The sequence below is a fragment of the Dryobates pubescens genome, chromosome 1, assembly GCF_014839835.1.
Source record: "Dryobates pubescens isolate bDryPub1 chromosome 1, bDryPub1.pri, whole genome shotgun sequence".
Classification (NCBI taxonomy): domain Eukaryota; kingdom Metazoa; phylum Chordata; class Aves; order Piciformes; family Picidae; genus Dryobates; species Dryobates pubescens.
The window spans coordinates 4,683,447-4,707,745 of record NC_071612.1 but is presented as its reverse complement, the minus strand read 5'-3'; the positions used below and the strand labels follow the sequence as shown (position 1 = coordinate 4,707,745).

Here is a 24,299-nt window from a genome sequence, read left to right as displayed (position 1 = left end):
TGTTACTGTGGTGGGTTTTTTGTCTGGTTGGTTGGGTTTTTGTTTTTTAACATGAAAGCTTTATTTCTGTGGGATTTGATTAGGAAGCCAGATAAATACATCAGAAAAGCCATTATTTTGACACCTCTGAGCTCCAGGCTGCCTTTAATACTATAGACAAAAGAGCATAAAGGGGAATCTAAGTAGTTCCCCTAATCCATCCATGAATTTATATCAACCTTATTTTTACAGTGTTTTAGTGTTTATGGAGTATCTTTGGAACCAGCAACCAATCATTTTAACCAGTATTGGAGTTGGTGTGAATTAAAGGAGGAAAAAATCAACAAGTAAGCGTGCCCATTTTCCATTCCCGAAGAGGGAAGATACAGGACATACACAAGAGAGAAATTCAAGTGAAACTGCATCTGAGACTCTTTCTCCAGGGAGTGTTTAGGTGATGGGTTATTTCTTCAACACTCCTGATGGGTGGAATGAAATAACTCTGCAATTCCGCAGGAGTTATTTACATAAGAGACCACACAGCCTCTGGAGTGAAACAAACAGGCACCATGGCGGCAGCCCTGGACATCAGGTTCGCAGCCTCCTTTTCCTCCTGTCTCCTCTTTGCCTCTTCCCTGTGATGCCCTGTCTGCCCAGGGCTCTGGGCTGGAGCAGAAGGACGCGGCCTGGCCAGGTGCCTGCCATGGGAACACATTGGAGCTGATCAACAGCCCTGGGTGAAATCCAGCACCCCCCCAGCCCCCAGTGGAGCCCCGTGGGGCAGGCAGGTCCAGCAGGCAGCTGCACCCCAGCACTGCGGAGGGCCACCGGGCCCTGCAGGCCCTGGCGTGGCCTTGTGGGTCTGGTCTGCGCCGGGCCTACAGCGCCAGGCTCCCTTCACGGTGAGGGGGCGCAGGAGGATGCTCCCCTAAACTGGGCTTTCCCCACAGTGAGGGAGCACAGGGGATGCTTCTCCCAAGCCAGGCTCACTCATTCACCTCTGTCTATTTCTCTCTTCCCAGCAGGCCCTGCATGAATGGCTACAGACAGGTAGGAGAGACGGTGGCAGAGGCCATGCATGCCAGGGCATGGTGAGGGCTGACAGCTTCCAGTGAGGGTGTCAGCTGTGGGAAAAAAAACCATGAATTTCAACGTCTGGAATATCAAGGAGATGTTGAGCATACCAACACCCACAGGGTAAGGTGGGGCTGTGGGGTGGGGAAGGAGGAGAGTGAGCAATTTGTGTATTTAATTAAACACTTGTGGTATTGGAGAGCCATTGGGGTGAAACACCTCCAGAATTGACCTATGCTTACAGTCTGCTTAATGGTGGTTACTTAGCCTACTCCTGTTTGTGCCTGCATTGCTCCCAGCCTGCCAGGCACCACCACAGACCCACCACTGCTGGAAACTTAGAAGCCAGCATCAGCTGAGAGCTCTGCTCTGCTTTATCCAGGGAAGTCCTATCTACGTCTAATTACATAAGTTAAATGCTCCCTCTTGCCTTGTGCAGAGAGCAGATAAAATGAATCATGATTTGGAATATTGTTGCACATTATGTAACTTTAAAATTATTCCATATCCTGCAATTATATGCATGGCTTAATTTTTTCCCTGCAGAAGTCAAAAAGCAGCTAGAACTCCCCTCATCCACAGTATATAGTGAGCCAACAAATATTATTTGGATGTAAGCATCTGAAGAGCAAGACAAGCTGCATTTTTTTTTACAGCAGAGCATCACCTTTTGCATCACATGGCTGAAAAATACAGTGAGATTTATTTTCACTCTGGAGAAGCCAATTGATGAATTTGGTCCTCTGAGCCTCTTTTAGTTAAATAACCCACTTACATAACTAACTGTTGTTCAGATTCACAGCTGTAGTCATACTGTCTTTTTGGCCTGATGTTACCACAACAATGGATAATGATGAAAATATAATAGCAGTTTCCTTGCCCATTATAAAAATACTTGTCATATGTATATTAATTAATTGAATTTTGTGCAGATGCAGGGGTCAAAGGGGAGCCAGTTCAGGGAAAAACATGTTTATATCTGTCATGGTTTTGTCATTATAAATAGGCCTTGCAGAATTCTATTGTCTTCTTGGTACCTCCAGATTTTATTGCTTGCTTTTTGTTTGTTTGTTTGTTTGCTTTTTGTTTTGTTTTAATTTTGTTCTCAATAGGTTGCTTCTAAGTAGTTTGAAAATCTATAACTTTCCTTCTGGCCAGAGACAGAGCAGGGGAATTTTAGAGAATATATTAACCTTCACCACTTAATATATAATAATATATATATATAATATTATGTAATTGTGTTAATATACAATGTGTATTTTTAAAAGTACATAAATCATTCTGTGGAATTGTTCAATAGGCAAGGAAATGAGTAGAGGAAGTAAAGTTGCCTTTTTGGAAAGGGATCACTTGAATTCCTTCCTCCAAAGTATCCTGTCAGCTACAAAGTCTTTCCTTTTAACTCATTTATTAATGCAGGAAGAAAATACAGCCAAGATTTTACCACCCACTCTCCAGCATTCCACATTTTTTGCAAGTGAGCTCAGAAGGATCAAACAGGGCATAAAACATTACTGAAAATGCATCTGAGTTTTTGGAGGAGTTAAGCAGCAGAAGGTTCTTTCTTAGGAGGGGAATTCACTTTTTCCAAAGGAAAAAAAAAAAAAGAGCTACTCAGGTGCATGTGTGTGTATGCATTTGAAATAGGAGAAAAGGTGTTGCTTACTTTTCCCTGTCTCAGTTCTGTTACTAGAAACCTTTCTCTCCACACCAGGGGATACTCTGTAATCCCCAGACTACTGCCTTTCAAGGAGCTTTGAAAATGAAACATGAAATCAGCATATAATCTAGGCAGGGTATGAATCATACAGTGAGCTCTTCGCTAGTTTGAGTCAGGGTGCTGCTTCTGAGAGCAGCTGTCACCAGGTCCCTGAGAGCTACAGTGATATAGTGTCCTCCTGGCAGTGGGTCTGCACAAGCCCAGAATTGCTCTGGGTTTTATTTGTTATCTCCCTGTCAGTCACATATGTGCTTCTCTGTAACTTCTAGTAGACTGAGAAATAGGTTGGTGGAACCAAAGTCCCTGTTTCACTTGGGTTTATGTATCAATATTGACTAATAGAGATCCTATACATGCAGCAGAGGGAAGATGATCTTGTTCAACGCTGTAACATCAGGGTGCCAATTATTTAAGAAGGTTCGAGTGGGTCAGGTGGATAAAATGACAGCTCTACAGTGGAGAAAGCTTAGGATCAATTTAAGTGTATTGACTAATGACACAATTTTTGTGGATGGAAATGCCAGACTTCATTAGGGAAAGTGCTGTGTTAAAGCAGTGCTGCTGTCTGCCCAGCCCGAAGGGCAGGCAAAGAAAGAAGGATCACAGAGAATGAGAGAACTGCAGCTGCAAAGCAGCAATGCTTCAATCAGCCTTCTATCGACTGGGTAAGTTTCACCAGGATGTAATGCTGAAAGTACATTTCCAGACACTGTAAAGACCTGGCTTGGCTGGGAAACTCTCTGGGGAAGGGATGCATCTTGCCTTGGACCTGAGATGAGCACAGCATTCGTGTTCAGGGCAGTATTCCTGTCTGTAAAGCTGCCATTAGAGTGACACTAGTGAATTGAAGCCAGCATCTCTGCAGGAGCAACAGAAGCCAATAATCCACTACTGTTTAATTTCAAAAGAGATACTGACACAGTAATAAGGAAGTTCATTAAAAAGAAATCTGAATAGCCAAAAGGGTTAAATGCTTGCCTGAGGCCTAGGGATTATTTAGACTTCATGTGGAAGCTCAGAACAAATGCATACCAGTTTATCAGATCAGATGTGAGAAGGACCAATACTGAGTTGGCATAGTAAAGAGACTACTGAAAATGAAAAGGCATACTTCAAGAAATGAAAGACAAAAACAAATAGCAAAATAGAAAACAGTATGGTTTAAAATTGAAGTTATGAGAATTTTCATGTTCCACATGAAAAGCTGTCAATTGCTAAAGGCAAAAAAGCCACTAACATACCTTCCAAAGACAGCAGAAGCAGAAAGCCTACCAGAGAGTATTTAAAGCCAATTTATGGTGAAAGCATTAAAGAGGCATTCAAAAGTGATGCTATAATTTAAGGCCTACTTGGGCCACTGCTATCTGTGGCTTATTTCTGCTGTTGACAGAAAACTTCCAAATTTAACAACCTCATTCAATCCATTATCCCATAAAATTCCATCCCACGTATCAGGGCCACATACTCTGAAGCTGCCTTAAGGTCCCAGAATAAGCAGAAAATGAAGTAGAGTGCCAGGACAAAGACTTGGAGAGCAATTAGAAAATCCCTGTGCCTTGGAGGAATGAGAACCTGGGGCTGTAAGTGCAGGCTGGAAGGTGGCTTCAGACTGCAATGGGGCAAAACATCCCTGTCTCCAGATGTCTAATTCTTAATGTAATCATAGATACATTTTGTGTGAGTGAACAGTGTTGCTTCATGGAAATCCCAGCCTTTTCCTAAGGAAAAAAACTCTGTGAGGCCCCGCAGCTGGCTTAGGACAAAGGGCTGACATGGTTTCCAAGGTGAGGAACCTCTGAGCAGTATTGAATCACAATTCAATGAATAATGGAGTGGCTCATAGGAAACAAAAGTGACCTTGAGGAATTAAAACAATCACTTTGAGCCTGAAATCTGGAAATGGGAGATGGTGTTTGAGCTGAATAACCGAGAGGGATTTCATAGTGATTAATGCATTAAGGCCAGTGCCAGAAATCTGTCTGTAGAAATTCCTTTTAGGATATGGCACAAATGATTTGTAGCAAGGAGATCATGCTGTTCCAAAGGACAGACAGCAAAAAATAATAATTTTATGTTGTGGCCATTCCAAGTGAAGAGGTGACAAATGACTGGAAGCGGCAATCACTGCTGAAACTCAATTTAAACTCCTCCAGGCTCCTGGATACTCAAGTTCCTCTGCACATAAATCCAGAGCTGATCCTTGCTCATTTGTTGAAAACACTGGCAGGCAGCAAATAGTGACAACAAGAGCAGCATAGCAGAGAGAGAAAGAGTTCCTACAGACACAGACTAAAGCTAGGAGGAAGAACAGGTGAGCAGCAGCTCCCAGAATTTCAACTGGATTTGCTGTTATGCAGCCCTAGTCTGTAATTGAGAAGGGGAGCAGAAAGGGCTGGGACATTTTCTAGAGGGCAATCAGAAGAAGAGGAACTTTATGTCACTGCTCCTACTCATGATTACTACCAGGAGAAAAAGAGATCTTCTTCAGGAAAGAGACTTTACTACATCTTGAAGGAATGTGTCAGGAAAACATAAATGAGCTTCAAGCACAGTGCTTGGGAAGAAGTGAGATGTTGGCATGAGGTTTGGTGAGGATGAGGAAACTAAGTAAAATCACCCACAGCAGTGCCATGGATAAATGTTATTTTACAAACTGTAGACAAATCAGTTGGCTTTTCCAAATGGTTCTTAAACCTTGGTGTTGGCTCGTAAGGATGGACCCAAATAACAATTACCATTTTTAAACAAGACCTGTAAGCCTATGGCAATTTATAGCCATGAATTTTTAGTTTGTCAGAAACACAAGAAGAGGGCATTTATCCCATACTGTGTTGTAGGGGATCTGTTGCTGTTACCTGTTTGTGGTCAAGGCAGAACCTTGGAATGAAAGGTAGACAGTGGCATATGGCTGTGCTAAAATCTTTGTAAGTGGAAATCAGAACTTAGAAAACTGGAACAAGCTTCCAGAAGATACAAATTCTCTTGTGGAGGGCAGATGCCCACTGACAACATGGAAGCTGAGGCTGTGAAGAGCTAGCTGACTCCCCAGACATGCAGAGGGCTACAGGTTGTTTAGATCATGCTCATATTACAGAAAGAGCTGGAGTTACATAAAGTTAGGTGGGAAAAAGAAATTGCTCCACTGGTCACCAGAGGATCATTTAGCATTTTTTTGGACCCAACAAGAACCTGGTTTACATGCCTTGAGCTGTTTTGGTTTTGGAGACATATGCTAGTGCCAATGTCATAGGAATATTATGGGCACAAATGCATGAACAACTTGGAGAATGGCTTGTGTTAGCAACTCTCCTGAGATGAACTGTTGTATCATCTAGGAGGGACTTCTAATGGGCATTAAATAGCTGAGATGATTCCTGGCTGTTTATAAGGAAGAATTTATATTTAGGATGGAGCATGCATCCCTGCAGCTCAGGCATCCTGAAGGGAATGGTCAGGTGGTTAGAAGAGCTGTGACTGCCTGATCATAGAACTGATCACAGATCTAACCACAGTTTTTGACCTGACCATCAAGGATTGGCTTGGGCCAAGTGTGGCCAGGCTGATGCCTTGCCCAGATGGTCTGGTTAGTAAATGAACTGCCAGGAGTGTTAAGCAAGGGGGAAAGAATTCTGTGGCCCAAGGGAATGTATTCAAGAGAGGCATCTGTTTCACCTCCTCACCATAATGTGCAGAAGTGGCATCATTCCTAAACCAACCACTGCAGTAGTGAACTTCAGACAGAAAAATGAGGCTCCTGAGCAATCAACAGCTGCTTTGGTCATAGTGCAGAGTGAGTGGGGGAAGTCACATGGCTCATAAAGTCCCCTCAGCTCAACACTCCTCAAAACACTGGTCAGAATATTTTTTTTTTTAATAGGAATCTTTTACTGCAGGCATTAAGCAGTATGAAGGGACCATGAAAATGAGCAGACTGTGGAATATGATATTTATCAGTTATACCAGGCACATTCAAAGGGGGGGTGACAAGACAGCAAAGCACTTAAGGATTATAAAAACCCCTTTTTTAAACTAAGAGGGAGATTTTTCTGGATAGAAGACAGGAGGATTTAGAAAACTGGTGCAGGAGATGTGATACTCACACTGCAAGCAGGGGTCCTGCCTGTGTGGGTTTGTGGCAGCCCATGTGCTCACATCTCTCCCAGACGTGCAGGCTGAAGATAAAGAAGTTTGGGGTTTGTTGTTTTGTTTCGTCTCATTTTGTTTTGGTTGGTTGGTTTTGGTTTGGGGGTTTTGTTTGTTTGTTTTACTGACAAAGCTTAGCTAAGATAGAAACAAGAAGCTGTACTAGTGAAAGTTGTATTCAGATTTCTTTCTTAGTGGATTTGGGGTCCAGAGACAGGTTTGAAATCAGACAGATTTATCAGGCTTTGTGAGAATCCAGAAACCCATACCTCAGCTGCTTTTGCCTGCGGCTCAGTGTACTCAGTGAGCTTAAAGCCTGAAGTATTCATATGATATTGTCACTGGCACCACTATATAATGAAGAGGGAGACTGAGCAGTTCAAGAACTGTGGCCAAATCCCTTCCCTCTTGTGTATGTGATGTTTGGGTTCCTTCCAAAACTGGGAATTAACCAAACATGTCACTGCTAATAAATGTTGGGATGATCATCTTTTGTTATACACACAAATTAGCACCCCGTTCCTTCTCCTTCACTTATATGATTTGACGTGGAAGGAAAATTCTGGGTTAAGAGTGTTTGCATTAATTTTGATCTGTAATTCCCAGTTCCAAAGGCAGTAACACATCTATCCATTTTGGCAGCTTAAAACCAGCAAGAGCTGAGAGTGTAAACCTGGCTTGGCTTTTCTTATGTCTGGACCTAGCCTAAGCACTCCATCAGACTTTGTGGACATGGAGCAATGGAACAGCGATCATGTGAAAACTAAAAAAAAAACCTCTGTATCTTTGCTAACAAAAAACTGAAGCCAGCCTCCAACCAATGAGCAGTGGTGCAGCTGTACAGAGCAAGCCTTGTCTGAGGGAAGCTGGGACAGTGCCATGAGCCTAGTCCACAAAGCAGCAGAAGTTGTATCTCTGAAGAGCAGTCAGATCAGAGCAGCACAGCACAAAGTCAAGGCTAGCCAAAGAAAGATTTATCTGGGTGGCACACAGGGGGAAAAAAAAAAGAACTTTTGAGTAGTGTGTTTTTATGTTTGAAATATGTCTAACAATTCAGATCAATCTGCCCAGCCATATGCTTCCTGTTTATTTGTTGTTCTAGTGTGTCAGTCTTTAGGCATCTGGAGAATATATGCCAAAGAAGCTATAGTTCTCAGTCAGAAAGGTTTACTCTATTGGAGTCAGAAGGTTTGCTCTGTTGGAACTGCCTTCTAAATAAGCCAAGCAACGTCTGAGTAACAAGAGAAATTATTATCCACAGTAGTGAAAAGTGAGAGACCCAGCACTTGCTAGGAGCAAACCCCAAGGTGTCTCTCATGACAAGGCAGGTAGGATGAACTGAACTTGCCAGCCCTGGTTTTGGTCTTCTGGTTGCAGGACGTGCTGGAGAAACATCACTCTCACAAAGCGAATGCGGAGCTACTGCACTGCATTCGTACAGGTGTGGCAGCTTTAGCTAAGCAGGTTGGCTTCCCATAGCAAAACCAGACACTGTTGAATATGATGCAGTCACAGCAGTGGTACCCTCTGAGCAGAGAGTGAACATGAGCCTGTTGGTGTGGGCCACGCTTGGATGGTTCGAGCAGAACGGTTCCCCAACAGGGAATTCTGTTTGGCTCTTTAATTCCTCAAGATTTATTGACAACCCACTCTGCTCCATTTCAGGCCTAACAAGTTTTCCAGCCAGAGCAGTGCTCCCAGCGACTACTCAAGTTTGAGCGATTCTCAGCTGCTCTTTGGCTCCCAGTTCTGCCCAGAGAATGTGCAGTCACCAGCAGCGCCGCTGGAGCAGGGCACGCAGCTGGCACAGCACAGCTCTAAGGATGTGAGTCTCCCTCTCTTTCAGGCCTGTGCAGGCACACAATCACCATTCAGAGTTAATGGAAAATGCTGAAACCAGGTGATAACGTTTGCAAGTGTCAGTAGCTGCTGAAATCATCTTATCTTCTTGATACACACATATTTACTGTGACTAGAGAAAGTAGCAGCCTGGTCAGGTGAAAACAGATTTATAGCAGATTACTAGAACTTATTAATGAGATAGGTATTATTTTTTAATCATATTTTTATACTTATTGAAGTAATATGAAATTAGTCTGAAGCTAGTGTCTTTAGACTGCCTAGCCAAGGTGGAACATTACATCTACTCCTCTTTGAAAAACAGTCTTGTTCTTCATTAGCTTTCTGCAGGAATGACGAAGGTGTTCAATGTTTACTTCCACTGACTGAATATTATCTTGCTGTGGTGTTGTTACAGCAGATGCCTGCATGGTTTTAAATTAAGACCTTCTACACTCAAAATCTTTCTCCTACAGCACGTGGTTTCTGATGTTACCAGCCTCACCAAAACAGTTCCTGAAATGCTAACGGGGAGCAGGGAGCACACATGAGGGTTGAACAGTGGTGGCAGCTCTGCTGTACTTCGGTTCCAGATCCTATCAGCTGTCCTCTGTGTTTCGCTGAGGATCTTGTCCTGTGGCAGCTTTTCATCAGGCACAAAACAGGACATTCACTCCTCACAATGAAAGAAGAAAATCTAATGGGATTTGCATTTCCCTATGCTTTAAGGAAAAGGCATTTCCATTTTTGTCACGCAGCGTCTGGGAAGTTTGCATGATGAAGAAAATCTTTTCAGCTTTCATATTAATATTGCATTTCCTGTTCTGAAATGTATATTGAAACATGTGAAAAAACTCATCTACAGTCTGGTGATGTTGTTAGTTGGCAGCAAGGTGATGTCATCCACCAAGAAATTCAACAGGGTTTTTTTTTCCTGCAGATTCCTGTGCAGGGAGCTCCCACTGACATCTTTAACTTTCCCACAGTTCCACAAACACTGGAATTCATTTATAGTCTCTGTGTTGAGCATACAGGGGAGAAATCTGCACATCTGATGACTGAAACTAATTGAAAACCTTCAAAATGAGAGAAAAGCCTGAGTCTGGTGGAATTTGGGCTGGCCCTCAGTTCCACAGGGAACCAATCTAACCGGGCACCCTGAGTGAACCACAATCTGATGAAATTCTTAATCTCCTCATCCAATCTAATCTGTCATGTCCAATCACTGTGCTCTCTATCTGCAAAGCTCTTGGTGCACTAATATTGGTGTGGGGTTGTGGTAGGTTGAGAGAGGGCTTAGCTCTCCCTCCTCCACAGAGTAAGAAACCACAGCTAACCCAGTCAAAGAGCAAGCTATATATTTACAAGCATATATGGAAAGCAGGTTATATATAACACAATATACACAGGTATTTACAATATATACACAGAAATATACAGCAAAGAGAAATAACACAACAAAAATCCCTCCCCGAGGGAGGGATCCCCTCCTTGGAACCCCCTCTCTCCCCCTCTACCTCCCTTTTTCCCCAAAAAGGGGGTTAGAGAGAAAGAAAGGCAAGTTACTAAGGAAAAGAGTTGTTAGTAAGCTTCAAAAGCCCATGCAGGATTAGTGTTTGCTTATCTGAAGGCCAACTCCAGCAGTTCGCAGCGAAGCAGACAGGGAGAACAGGCCGATCACCCAAACTCCCCCAACTCCCCAAACCGAACTGAACTGAGGAAAAAAAAAAAATTCCAACTGCTTCACAATCTAAAGCTGCATTTTTGTCTATCAACCAATGAAATTCGTTTAGAATATCAGAATGTTTTGGTTCTAGTACCGAAAACATTTAGCCAGTGTCTCAGCGCTGCTTGTTCTTAAAGGCACAGTGTCAAACGGTCACAGGGGTTTTTTTCCTAATGAATGTCCTGATTTTGTTTTGTTCTTGGTTTGGTTTTTGTTTTGTGTGTGTGTAACAGGTCAAGCCCAGTATTTTTAGCAAATACCAGGCAAAACCCCGGCTATTTGACGAAGATGCGAAGGAGAAAGGTTTGCTGAGCACCTCCGGCCCAGGAAGAGGGAAAAACGTTTTCGAGACGTTTGAAGCGAATAAGAGCAAAATAAAGGACAAATACGATCGGTAGGTAGGCATCCACTGGAATGCTTTTCTGTGCTGGTGCTTATCACTCCCTGCAGCTCCTTCTTTCCCTCTTAAGAAGTCATATACGACAGAGCTGCATACTCCTCCAGGTTTTCAATACTGTCTGCCTGGAAAGAGTCACAGCGGAAGAGAAAAGGGTCTATTTGCGATGCAATTTATGTAACGCCCCCCCCCCCAGCCAATAAGCCACAAGGAACAACGAAACTCCAACTGGAATTTGCATTTTCCATTCTTGATCTAATCAGCAGGTTTTTCTCCTGTGTTGATTGCCTGCAAAAGCCCCTATTTCTCAACAGTTTACAGACTGTGTTGGAACTGATCCCAGGAACTCTGAGGACAGCCTTCACATTTGTGCCAGAGGAGGAGATAGCTAAGCGTACCTGTGTGCAGTGGAAGATGCAATGGTTGCACCTTTACAAACCTGCACAGATCTCTAGATTTTTACCTATATATAAGATTTTGATGTCTTTTCTGTTAGCAGACAAGCATAATTTGCTAATGTAATTTACACCTGCTCTTGTCAGGTGTTAAGAGTTAAATGTATTTGTAAGTCCTGAAGGATTTTAAGGAACAAGCTAACCATTCGAAGCTCTAAAGTGAAAGATGTCAGACTCCCAGTGCCCCTATAAATAATTCTTAATGCTGAACATTTTGTAGTGTAACATCCAAATGAAAGACATTTTTATTACAAGCCTTTGATCAAATCAGGCTTTGTACTTCTTCCTCTTTTGCAATGGGCACTGTACTCCTGATAAGGCCAACCTGGATTCTCTAATGCCTGTTAGACAAGAGGAGAATTTTTGTAAGTGAATTATGAGGAATGAACAAACAGTTTCAAATGTTTAGGCAGAACTCTTAATTATCCTTTATTTCATCTTTAAATTAATTCTGCTCCTTCCCACACTCCAGACTCACTCCCAGATTAGAAGCCTGTTTATAGAAGTAGCTATATTATCTTTACCAAGATAAACGTGTAATTTATCCATTTGTATCCCCCACAAGTTTGACTAATAAAATTATTATCTTTCTTTCCATAAAGCTAGAAAGATTTCTGAGGCCCTGCCTAGTATTCATAGCCTAGACTCTACCTGGCCTGCACCTTTTTGATTGTTGCAACTTGGACCACTAAATGATTGATTTTTAAAGGATGCAGATCTTCAGAGAGGAAATAGGTTGCCACTTTGCTTAGCAACCACCCTTGCATTTCAGTTTGATAAGACAATCATGAGTATAGCCTGGTTTCCAATGGGCTTGCTGAGCTTAAAAGCACAGATAACAGAAACCACGGGCATAATCTCTGGAGAAAAAGATTTGTTCTTCCTGGCTTGGGCTTTGTGAATGCTGAAGCTTTCCTATATTTTCCCTGCAGTATTTTACAATACTCATGTATCCCAGCAACAGGCACATCACTTCGGCCGCCAAGGCTGGGTCCTTCCAGAGCAGATAGCATGGGAAGAGCATCCCAGGAGCTCATGGACAGTTGTGTAAATGCCAACTAAAACTTACAACAGAGGCATGAATGCTGAAAGGCAAGAAGGCCAAAAATGGGAGAGCTGAAAGAAAGGAATGTCATGTATATGCTATATATGTGCATGTGTGTAATGGGTTGGGGCAGGTCCCCTCCCCACCACAGGCAGAAATAACGACTCAGACAAACGGATTGCAAAAGTGATGAAAGTTTAAATAGAAAGCAGTGAATGTTACAGAAAACCCAAAGCGCAGTGACAAAGAGAGATCCCATCCCCACCTGAGGGTGCATGCAAAACCCCCAGGGCTCCTTCTTCCCCCTCCCTCTGCTGGGCTAGTCTCAGCTGGCCAGGCCTGAGACTGCCCATCCCCCTGTGGCCTTGGGCCCAATCAGGCCCATGGCCGGGAGATCTCTCCCCCAGTTACCAAGTCTCGGAGAGGGAAGGAAAGAGGAAGTGCCAGACTCCGCACTGGATCTTATAGTGGTGCAAAGAATTATGGTAGGAAATACACAATTTCCTGTGTCCATCCCTCTGGGCTGGACTTCTGGACACAGGAAGTGAATGCACCAGGGGGGCACCCAGCTCAAACTACAACAATGTGTATGTCTATTTTTTTTTCCTACTCTACACAGCAGAATCCATCCTTTCCTAAAACAAGTAAGGTGACTTCAAAGGGTTATGGCCCCTGAAGTAAGCACATTTCTGTACTTACATTCTGCACTACTCTATGTCTTGCAGTGTTTGATGTGTCATGTTTACTGTGATCTTTTCAATATCTGTATACTTCAGTAAATTACATGCCTGTTTTATACTTGTTTTCATTTTAGTGAGGTTTTAAGCACCTCCGTTTCCAGCATCAAAGACAAGATTCAAGAGGTAAGTTAATCCAAATTCAGAGTGCAAAATAATGAAGAGCTAGCAATGCTACACAATATTAACCTACTCTCCTTTATTGTGCTGATATTTGAATTATTACACTGTTCATCCTGACTACTTGAATCAACAGTTGCCAGGTGTTTTTGCGTATACCTTTGGCTTTATGGCCTGTCCTTAGGGTCAAGGTCTTTAGGGCCTTGCCTCTGAGTCAGCTGTGGAATTTCTCTGGGTCTCACAAGCGAGAAAAAGCTGTTATGGCTGTCTCCAAATATCAATTACTTATGCCTTCTGCCTGAAAAGAGTAGTTTGGCCTTACTTATAGTCTTACTGTCTGAAGGTGAAGACCTCTCCCCCTAACAGTTTCATAGTGGATTTGATTAATGCCATTATTAACACTATTTTACAGATTGGTATCTCTCTTTTGGATTCTGTTAAGATGTCTGCAATGTTTCATGAGCTTTTTGAGCCATTGCAGAAATCCTTTGGGTTTGCAAACCACAGCTGGACGACTTGTTCTGAGCGACAGATAAATAACCATTTTCAGGCTGTTCCATTCCACGTGTTGCAGTCATTGTTCAGTGTTGTTTGAGGCTGTGTTCTTTCAAACAAAGAAAGGGCAATGCATTCACCTTCTCATTTACTTTCTTTTTTTCTCTTTCTGCAGCTGCAAGCATGCTTGGGCAAGTTTGAGGAAACGCTTGACTCAAGAAACAAATCCATTTTGGTTCACCTAGAAACCATTTCCAAGACACGTAAGTCCTTTCCCTATTCCTCTTAACAGCAGAGGGCACAGTCAAACTGCTTAATGTCAGCGTTGTCTTCAAGCTGAGGTGAACTAGGCAAGTCATGCAGCTCACAGCTGCTCCTCAGCAGGGAGAAGAGCAAATAAGACTTACCCATGCTATGGACTTTCCTGTTATTTTCCATTCTTACTCTGTTGTGTTCCCCTTTTCTCTGCTCTCTCGTACTGAGTAGAGGAACCTGGGTGCTGCGTGGTTAGGCACCACAAATAAATGCGCCTCTATGCTTTTGTGTTCTGCCTGCAGGATGATCATTTTTAGACTATCTGGAGCACTAATGAAATACACAGTAAAAATAACTCTGATATTTATATCCTGAGTATCCAGTTTCAGTTTTTAGGGCTTTCTCAGATTTTTGCATGTTGGTTTGAAGTCTTCCAGCACTCCTTTGTGCTTTAAGTGATTGTATTTTAGATATGAGCAATTCTGCTAATTTCTTAAGTAAGAATTGCATAGTGAAGCATGCTGTTGCCCTGGTGAAAACCTGATCTCCAAAAAAAACCACAATAATGTAAAACACTTTTGGAGAGCTGTCTCTGAAGTGGCTACTCACAGCAGTCTTTACTAAGGAAAGTGCTTCAGAGAAATTGTTTCTCATGTGGCTTAGATCTAGGCCTTTGAGGGTATATTATTTTTTAATGCTGCCATGATTTTATGGCAACACCCTGTCAGGACTGCTCACAGCTTGCCCTGCTCCTTGCAAGAACAAGAAGCCAGTTTCAATACGTGCAAGAAATTTGAAGTGAGTTATACCTTGTGAAATCTACGTAGCAGACCTTCACAAAAGCTCTGTAATATTTATTGCGTGGTAAAATGTGGCTTCCACAAAGCACAGCTCTGACAGATACCCTTTAAGTCAGCACAGCCCTCTAGGGCAAAGAGCATGGAGTCTGCTGCATTCTGCTGGGAGCCATGATAGCCCATAATTTTGAAATACCAATCTTGTTATATTAAGAACACTCCCTTGCTGTGCTTGGCAAGTGTTCTTGGTGGGACCTTAATATAAGCAAGAATCTGCTTTGGCCAGCACAACAAGTTCCCTATTAGACATTTGCCCATCTTCTGATTGCTTCAATGCCTCAACTTGTCCACTCTGCAGCAGGACTTTGTCTAATTTCATCTAACTCGTGCACAGAAACTGTTGTCATGGCACTGAAAATCAAATCTGTTGTTCACAATTCCCCCTCTTCATTCCATACCATTTGCTCAGCTGTCCTGTTTCTTCTCCATACTCATTTTAAATAAATGTGCCTTGAATGAAATGAGAAACCTCCCAGAGGTGCCTGCTGCTAGATTTTCAAAGCAATTGAAAAGAAAAATTGGCACTTTCTGTAATGTATCATGCTGCAGAGTGCTGAATATATAATGCAAATCATCTCACGCTCCACAATGCTGTTCTTTTGGTATATCTGGGAGGTTCTTCTGTCACTGCTTAATTGCTGATAAATACTAACATTTGAGTGGCACCACAGTGATGGATAATTAAGTTCCCACTAAATAAATACATGCACTATTGCCTTGAAAAGATCCCATTTGAGGCAATTCCCTTGGAAAAAAACAGTATAAAATTCCTAAACTCAGGTGATAAAGAGCTCAAGTCAGAGCTCATAATGAATTGAATGCCAGTGGCTGATGACACAGTACCTCAGGGCATCAGTGACATGGTGGAGACATGGCAAATCATTGGCAGTGGAGGATTTCACATGAAGGAGAGGAATGCAGATGATGAGGAGGTTGTTTTCTAGGAGATAAGTAGTGCACCAAGACATTCAAACAGCTCTGAAAAGCAAAGAAACATGGAACTTGAAATCAAGTGTCTTACTTCAAGTCTTAGAAGGAGCTTCACTTGTATCAGTGGGTAGCAAGCACATTTGGCACAGTCTACATAGCCACTGGGTGAGAAAAAAAAAATAAACAAACACAAAAAAAACCCAGAAAATATTTTTCAAAATAGATTTCTAAAGCATTTACAAATCCTGTTGGGCTGGCATGCTCTATGCAGCAAGAAAAAAAACCTGCTCCCTCCCGAGTGTTTGTCCACATGTGCCTGTAGACAGGGCATAGAGCTGTGTCTGGCACTGGAGTTCAGACAACACTTGCTTGAGCAGCTTCCACAGGGGCACAGCTGCTTTACTGCTTGCTGACTTATCAGTGAGCTGTGCACAGAGATGGAAAGAGACATTGAGACTCTGTGTCCTCAGTTCTTCCACCTTAGAGAGAGCTTCTCTAGTTGACTTGCATCTTGCATAGTCATCATTTGCTCTTTGCTTCTGGTTTCAGCTCCTGTAACTCACACCTTTTGGTACTTTTCTCATTTTTATCTATATACCCACACTTCTATCAAAACTTTTGCTTTTTTTCCTTTTTTTTTTTAATACAAAATCCAATTTTCACAACTCAGCCTTCTCTGAACTGCTTTGCTTTTCTGGTGATTCCAGCTGTGACATCTCACAACAGCCATATCCTCCGCACAACCTTGACTTCAGTGCGAATGAAACGCATATTCCCAGCCAGCATACCACTAGCAATCTTCTGATGCTCCTGCCAGCAAGGATGACAAAATAATGTGTAGTATGTCCCTTACAGAGATAGGAGCTGATGCAATTCCCTGACAAAATCCAGTGCCTAGTGGGCAATTTTCAAACATGACTTGCTTCAAGGCTCCCCAGGCCTAAGCAGGTTTCTAGGGGGATTTGAGCTCGTTTATTGTGAACAGTATGGTTCAGACTGGAGCACTCAGTTCAAGCTCCCTTATGTGAGGACTTAAAAGTCAAAAGGTTTAAAACTGACCACAGAAATGCCTTTTCCATGCAGCTGCTAACCAGCCATGAAGTGACTGGCAATGAAAGTTGAGAGGTGTGACAATCAGACTCCAAAACCCCTCGGCATGGAATGGCATGAGGGTATGTGGTTGTCTCGCTGAATGTTGAAACCTTCATTGTCACACTTCAGGGCTTGCAGCACTGCTGCCATAGAGCAGGCTGAGACTGGGAGCTGCTCATCCCATAGTTCCCGAATGCAGGTCCCTTCGTCCATGCTGCAGAAAGGGACCCAGGCTAAGCAGGCAGCCAGCTGACTACTTCGGCTATGTCTAAGCAAGATGCAGCTGTGACAACCCAGATGTCTTGCCTGCTGGCAACAGCTGAGATGCTGACCAGGGAGAGAATGCAGTGCTCTGCTGAGCTCCATTGCTGTCTTCCTTGCTCATGCCTCACCAGCTTAATACCACCTCCTATTTCCCCTACTGAGTCTGAGTGCGGGGGTACCAACCTCCCTCCATAGTGTTATTTAAAGCCTCTGCACTGTCAGTGCTGGTCTCAGGATGAGCTGCGTCACAGATGGGCATCAGAAGCAGTTGCTGTTTAATATTCTTCGGCTGGGCTCCCTCCCTTGGCTGCTCAGACTGTAGTTTTCAGCTGCTGGGAGTACACCAGAGTGCAGGCAGGCATTTGTGGAGAACTCTCTGCAGCACAGGGTGGCAGATCTACCACGAGCTCCTCTGGTCTTTAATCTCATGCCAGATCACACATTCCATATGTTATCAATGTAAACCAGAAGCATCTGGAGACAATGGTACAGCAAATCAAAACACAGCAACACTCCAGCTTGTGAAAAAAGGGTTTGTTTGGATTAAAATACCTTAAGAGAAGCACGAGTCTGTGCCACCCATTGGGCAAAGATTTTCCCTTTATGATCAAGTTATTGAACAGTAACCTGCTGAGAGGGTTATTTGAATCAAACTTTCTCTGAAGCAGCCATTCCTGATAAATTTCAAAGACAAGAGACTCGACAAACAGGGTCCTAGAGCTGAGCTGATTTGGCCATCTCAGTGCCTATATTTTTTTGTTGGGTTTTTTTTCTTATTAACACTTGTTTGTTTGTTTTTTTTTAAATTTTGTTTAATTGTGTTTGACAAGTCTGAACACTCCTCTGGTATGGGAGCCAGAGAGGGAAGGAGAGTGCCCCTCCTCTGTGCTGAGGGCTTTTTCTGCAGACTACTCCTACACGTACGAATGAAATGCATTCCAAAGACGAGCTGTCAGTTGCTTGCCTGCAGCACGCTGTGCTGAGTCAAACGTATGTGCAGATCACAAGCCCAGTGGATGCAGTGCTATTTTTAGGCTGAGGATACCATGTTGTGGCAGAGCAGACAGACTAGGGAAATCAGAAAGTTTTAAAAATAATTCTGAACTAAAATTAAGCCGGTGGGGAAGAGCAGCAAGCTGAGGTAAGCTTGCTAATGCTGGCCTTCCTGTGTACTCCCTGTGTAGAAATGGAAGGTAAAGTGATGTGAAAGGTGTTTCCTCTTTCAGTTGCTGCTGCTTTCCTCTCTTTACAGGCTTGCAGGATGGGAGGGGGCTGGCAGGCGCCCTTGGATTGCAGGTAGCCCTTGAGTCTAGCCAGAGAGGCCTAAAAGACCTGCTCATGCACTCTGTTACAAACACATTCTGCAAGGCATAGCTTTCCCCCAGCAGTTTGTAAAAGAAGTAAATCTGTCAGAACAAAAAATGAAAAGCTTTAAAATGCCAGTGAGAGAGCAGGGACAACCAAATTGCCTGCAACAGCAGAGAGCTGATTAGCTGAAATATGTGCAAAAAGTGCTCAGAAATCAGCCACGCTCCTCCAGAGAACAGGCAAAGCTGTGTGGTAACGAGGATCCTGACAAAATGGAGACAATCCCCGCAGCCTCGGTCTGGGAGGCGGTTTAACTTGATGCCCATGAGGAAAACACACGGACAAGGCAACTGCAGGGTTCCCTCTCCCAAATGGCAGCAGGGTGCCCTGTGCCCAAGCATTGCTCATTCACAGAAAGGCAAAACCAGTTAAAAATACAGCCTGGCACAGGGGTTCCCTGCTGCCAGGATGCAGCTCTCAGCACGCTCCCCACCCTTCCGACAGCAGCCTTGGTACCTCAGCCACCAGACACCTCTGGCTTACGTGGCTGAAGAAGCCAAACGCCTTCAATCTCCTTTCATAAGAGGAGATTATCGTCTAAGCACTTAATTGCCTTGTAGCTTGTCTCTGCACGTGTCCCACCTCCATCTCTTTTTTGCCTTTCACACAGACAGCCAGGACAGCCTGGGGTGCACTGCAATTCCCACCAGCCAGAGCCTGCACACAGCCACATGCCACATCGCCCTGCCTCCCCTGTACTCCCTGGTGCTGCCATTTGCATCTCTGTGTCACCTGCCAGTGAGCTAAATGCCCACTGGCTTTTGCACCCAAGTTAGTACAGCAGATTTTGAGATTTTAATTTTTTGGCTCCTGGGCAGGCCTTGAGGAGCAGCTTCCAGAGTGACCTTGTCCCTTCATGCCATTCCTCTCAAAAGGTGATGTTTTCCTTTTGAGGCTTATCCAACTGACTTCTCTATCATTTTTTTTCCCCCCACAGTATGTGACAACTTATACTGAAAAGCTTTCTATGCATCTCCAGAAAGGCCACTGTGTTGCCTTTGTCTAAGTCACCTACCTTATCCTAGTGTATTAGATTAGTCAGGCACAATCTGCCTTTTATAAAGTCTTGTTCCATTGTATTCCATTTCCTCCCGTGTCTTTGAGCACTCTTTCCCTTAAGGTTTATTCTAAAACCTTGACAATAGGAGAACTAGCCCATAATTGCTCAGATCTCTTCCCTTTCTTCCCTCCCAAATGTACCTTCTTGAAATGTCCCTAGCTTTTAAAGCGGGGGGGGGGGGGAAGCCTGTGCAATCAGTTCCTGCCCGCCTGTTTTTCACTCTAATAGTTTTTAACTCTTTGACCAGTTCTAGATAGAGTTTGACAGAAAGGTGCAGCTCACTGAGGTAATTAAATCTCTGCAAGATTAATGAAATAACTGGGCAGGAGGGGAGATCCCAAATGCCCTGCAACTCTACAGCCTGTGAGCACGCACACCTCTCTGGAGCAAGAGGTGCTGCACTCTGCAGGCAGAAATAGCTTCAGCCAGGCTTTCAGCTGACACCAGAGTCAATCAAATGTGTTGGATCTGCAGCAAAAGAGGATTAATTAATTGCAGAGCTCTTGTAGCCGCTTGTTGAAATGCAGGCTTCCTCCTGACCCTTCTCAGGCGCACAGCACTACTCCAGGACTCCAGAGTTTCTGTTATCCCAGCCCCTTGGCTTGGCAATACGCTGCAGTGTTTAGAAGTGTTTTGCATGTTCTGCCCTAGCTACACCATCTGTACACACCTGCCTGCACTATGCACAGGGAAGATCAGACATGTTTAGCAAACAGCTCTTTCTCTCTGATCTAATTTACCATTTTAAAGGGCGATTTCTGTGCAATTGTGGAGGATTTTTCATCGCCACATCCACTGCAAACTGTGTTCCCATACATACCGTGTTTGGCACAGCAGTGGTTCCTATAAAAATTATTCCAGCTGCATGGGAATAAGTTTATTGTCCTGTCATATAACACAAACCACATTTTATATCAGCTTTTCAATGAGACTTACTGAAGCCAAGAGGATCTTGCTCCAATTTAACACCCTCCTGGGGTGTCCATGCCCCTGCAGGACACTGCTGGGGCCCCCTACTTGCTGCTGTTCCAGCTGCAGCTGACCAAGCACTGGATGCAGATGCCTAGTTCAGGTGGGTTTGGGCCCCATCTCTTCCTGTGCCTAGCAACTGGAAACCCAAATTCTTTGCACTCTTCTTCATAAATTCACAGTATCCCTTCAGACAGCTTTCCTTCAGTTACCAGCCTCCTGTGCCTTTGTGGCATGCAGTCTCTGGTTGTGCTTTTTAGCCAAGAACCTCTTGCATCTCTGTCCTATTACCAGCAATGCTACTCTTCCCACCACACATTCAAGCCCCTGTTTCCCATCAGCTGGTTAGAAAAGAGAGTAGGTTATACTGCAATGAGTCAGCCATAGTGGGACCTTTTCTACCCTGGCCATGCCTGTTGTGCAGTTGGTGGACAGCTGAGCCTCAGCCTTCCTTGCACTGAGCTAACCAACTTTTGTAGCTTTGCATAGCTTTTTATCTCCAGCTGCCATATTAATAGAGCAGAGTAAATGAGGTTTGGCTACACATAGCATCTTCTAAATCCCAAGTGCTTTGCATTAAACATCCACCTTATTGTTCATCACTTGGGGCTCAGGGAGATCTCAGCGGGCAAATCACTAGGGCTGCACAGCACAATGAGTTATTTCGTGCCAAGCCGTGGAGGAAGTTGCAACAGTATTGGTAGTGCTTTAATCACATTTACAAATGAAAGACTGACTGTGTTTTTTATTGATTTCCCTGTTCAGTGCAAGATGCTCTTCAAAGTCACTGTGACTCGGTGCTGAAAGCCCTCACAGATAAAAGCCAAACGGAGCAGGCGCTGCTGGAGACGGAGAGGAGACTCGCAGCCGTAAGTGCAGAAATTAATCTTTTATTCTGGATCTTCACTCTGCACTTCTCCTGCTTCTGTAAAATATTAACTGGATATTAAATTGCCTATGAATGGCAGATTATAAAGTAGACAGCTCCTGCTGTAATGAAGGGGGAAAGGCATATTAAAATGCTAATTCTAGGCCAGATACTGACTGATGCTTAACCAAGTGCTGAGTAACAGTGCTGCAAGCTCTGAGGAAACCCTGGTCAGTAAACAGGGAACCCAACAATGCCCTGTAGTGACAGCCCACAGTGAGCACTGCTTTCTCACGCTGGCACATGCCTTTCCTGGAGGAGGTGGTGCAGCAAAGCCTGAGAAGGGAGAGCATCTCACAGAAGTCCAGGACCTTGCCCCCGCTGCTGGATGGCTTCTCAGTGAGAGTAAAAAACAGGTGAAAAAGGAACAAGTGGGTGTCAGAGATGAAAGAATGAACTTTCAGAGTGACTTCCCGAACAGGTCTGCTTTCTCCATAGGCCCTGCTGCAGGAATTGCATTTGTCAAGCATGTGTCACTCCAGTGTGTGAGAAGGCAGCACACCTGGAGGGGGAGCACACAATGGATCAGGGGTATGCCCCAGTCCCAAACCTCTCACTTCTGTGGGACAGTTTGAGATTAAATATTACACAGGGAGATAAAATTGTTGATATTCAGTTTAATACTCGACTTAAGAAGTCTAACTGATACACAATTACCTAAAACTTTCTTGTTTGGATACTATTACTGCACCTTTTAATGTCTTGCTTCCTATGTGATGCTTCCTCAGAAAGATGTGGAGATTCTGGAAGTGAAATCCAGTGTCCAACTGCTGAAAGAGGGTCTGGAGTCATTGTCAGCTCAGCTGAGTAACCAGCACCTAAAGCTTTGTGAAGAATTAAGCTTCTTGAAACTCCCCAACACCTTAGTGGAGCTGCCCACATCCATTTCCAGTGCAAAGCTGCCCCCTCACACAACAGATAACTCTTGCCAGACCTCCCCTGGCCTGTGCCAAAACCGTGTTCTGGGTGATGAGAACTCACACTGGCTGTTCTGCCAAGGCAGGAGGATTTGCAGCTCCCTGAGTCAGTCTCAGTCCCCCTGCATGATGGTGGGGGAGCAGCATGGAGACTCCTCCCTGAGGAATCAGGTCACTAAGGGTGGCACATCTACAGGTGTCTTAAACACAGCTTCAGCAACATGTGACAGAGAAGACACCTCTTTGCAGGTGAAGAATGGTTTGGAAACACAGAACTGTGCTAACCACCCTTGCTTGTACTGCACTAACAGTCAATTTTTGGGGGATAGTCAGAAGAAAAACAGTTCTGTATCCCAGCAGATGCCTCCACCAACTCCAATGCCTCTACCAACCCCAATGAGGAAGGCATTCAGGAGAGGCACTCAAGGACTTCAGCATGTGACACCATTACAACAGAGGCAACCTCAAGTTTGCCACCTTCCTGTACACAAAGATATGCCTGGGCAAAGAGACTGGGTCACAGACAGCGAGAGTGCAGCTGTAGAGAACAAAGCAAAAGAAAGGCCAGGAAGGATCCCCTGGAATAAAACAGTGGGAAAGAAGAGAGCATGCATTGCTAGGAGGAAACAGAAGCTTTCTCATTGTGCTGACAGTCGACTGAATCAAAGGAAGGCAAATTGGATTATGGAGTCAGAAAACTCCAGAAAGCATTACTTTCCCAGACACATGGCTGCTCCTGATTTAGGAGGCTCTGACCCGCTTTACGCAGCTCCCAGTCAGCAGCTCCTCAGCAGCGCTCAGCAGAAGCTTGTGAAGCCCTTCCCACAACTTGCAGACAAAAAAAAGAGAAGTTTGGAAATGAAGGAAAGAGTCCATGTGTCCAGCATCAAAAGGAACATCTGGGATTCCTCTCCTCAGGAGAATGTATTTCCCCTGTGTTGCACCACAGGTGCAAAGCAGATGAGCTGCGTCACTCTGCGCAGCCCGGCGGCCTCCGGCAGACCAAGCCCTGCCACCGCGCTGGCTCAGCAGCACACGGCCTGCTGCTCTCTCGTTCTGGATAGTGATTACTCCGACTGAAGGGCTTGGGTTCACTTTCCCAACCCTCAGCACAACCTTGGCCATCACCATTGTGGTTTATTCCTCCAAATATGTTACCTGCTCAGAGACAAGGCTCCTGCCTGGATGCTTGGAAGTATTAGTGCCCGCTTGGATCTATTGTAAAGGACTGAGCAGTTGGAGGGGAAGCCCTCCCATAGCTATGAAAGCTGATGGCATCTGTATTACTTTATCCCCTGGATCCCACAGGTGCCACAGACTCCAATTACCATCGCGTTTAGCCAGCAGAATGGTACCTGTGGAGTTTGCTGAAGCATTCCCCAGGGAGGAGAGAGCTGGCAGAGCACAGGCAGGTAGCTCAGTCTGACTGAGCACTGAGATCTAATTGAAACTTCTCAAATAGACAGATGAACTAGCACCTCTGTGGCCAGAGTTTTGACCCTGTTTCTCACTCATAGTTTCTGTATAATCATTTGTATGTCTCAAAGTTCAGCTTTTTGGCTCCAGAGGCTATTGTTGTGTTGCTCTGGTTGGTTTTCATAAGGTTATGATTTGTCCCAGGAGTTTGTGAATGTTAGACAGGGACAAGTTTAGTTGAGGAAAACCAAATCCCAGCGTCTCAGGTTATGAGCTGTTGCATTTCTTCTCCTTTTAGGTTGATATTTATTGGTTTCAGAAATTTCAGGAAATTATTCAGTTTGTACTTTATTTGTCTCTTGTACCTCTTGACTGATTAAGGGCAATGTCAAGGGCAGTGGGTCTCAAACGGAATCAGAAAGATGTGATGTTCAGAGTCACAGATGGATAATTCTCATCCTTTAGAAACCTGCACCTCTCTAGCGAGGGTCTGCTCCAAAATTTTCACAT

At 44.1% G+C, this 24,299-nt stretch overlaps 1 protein-coding gene across 1 annotated transcript; it reads left to right on the top strand.

The window, feature by feature from the left end:
- The first annotated feature begins 1,120 nt into the window (after nt 1–1,120).
- Nucleotides 1,121–24,179, top strand: IHO1 (interactor of HORMAD1 1). Its single transcript, XM_054180278.1, has 7 exons — nt 1,121–1,176; nt 8,585–8,744; nt 10,718–10,878; nt 13,196–13,244; nt 13,909–13,996; nt 21,294–21,397; nt 22,185–24,179. The coding sequence occupies exons 1-7, from the start codon at nt 1,121–1,123 to the stop codon at nt 23,451–23,453; spliced, it is 1,887 nt and encodes a 628-aa protein (XP_054036253.1). The 3' UTR covers nt 23,454–24,179.
- Nucleotides 24,180–24,299: the final 120 nt, after the last annotated feature.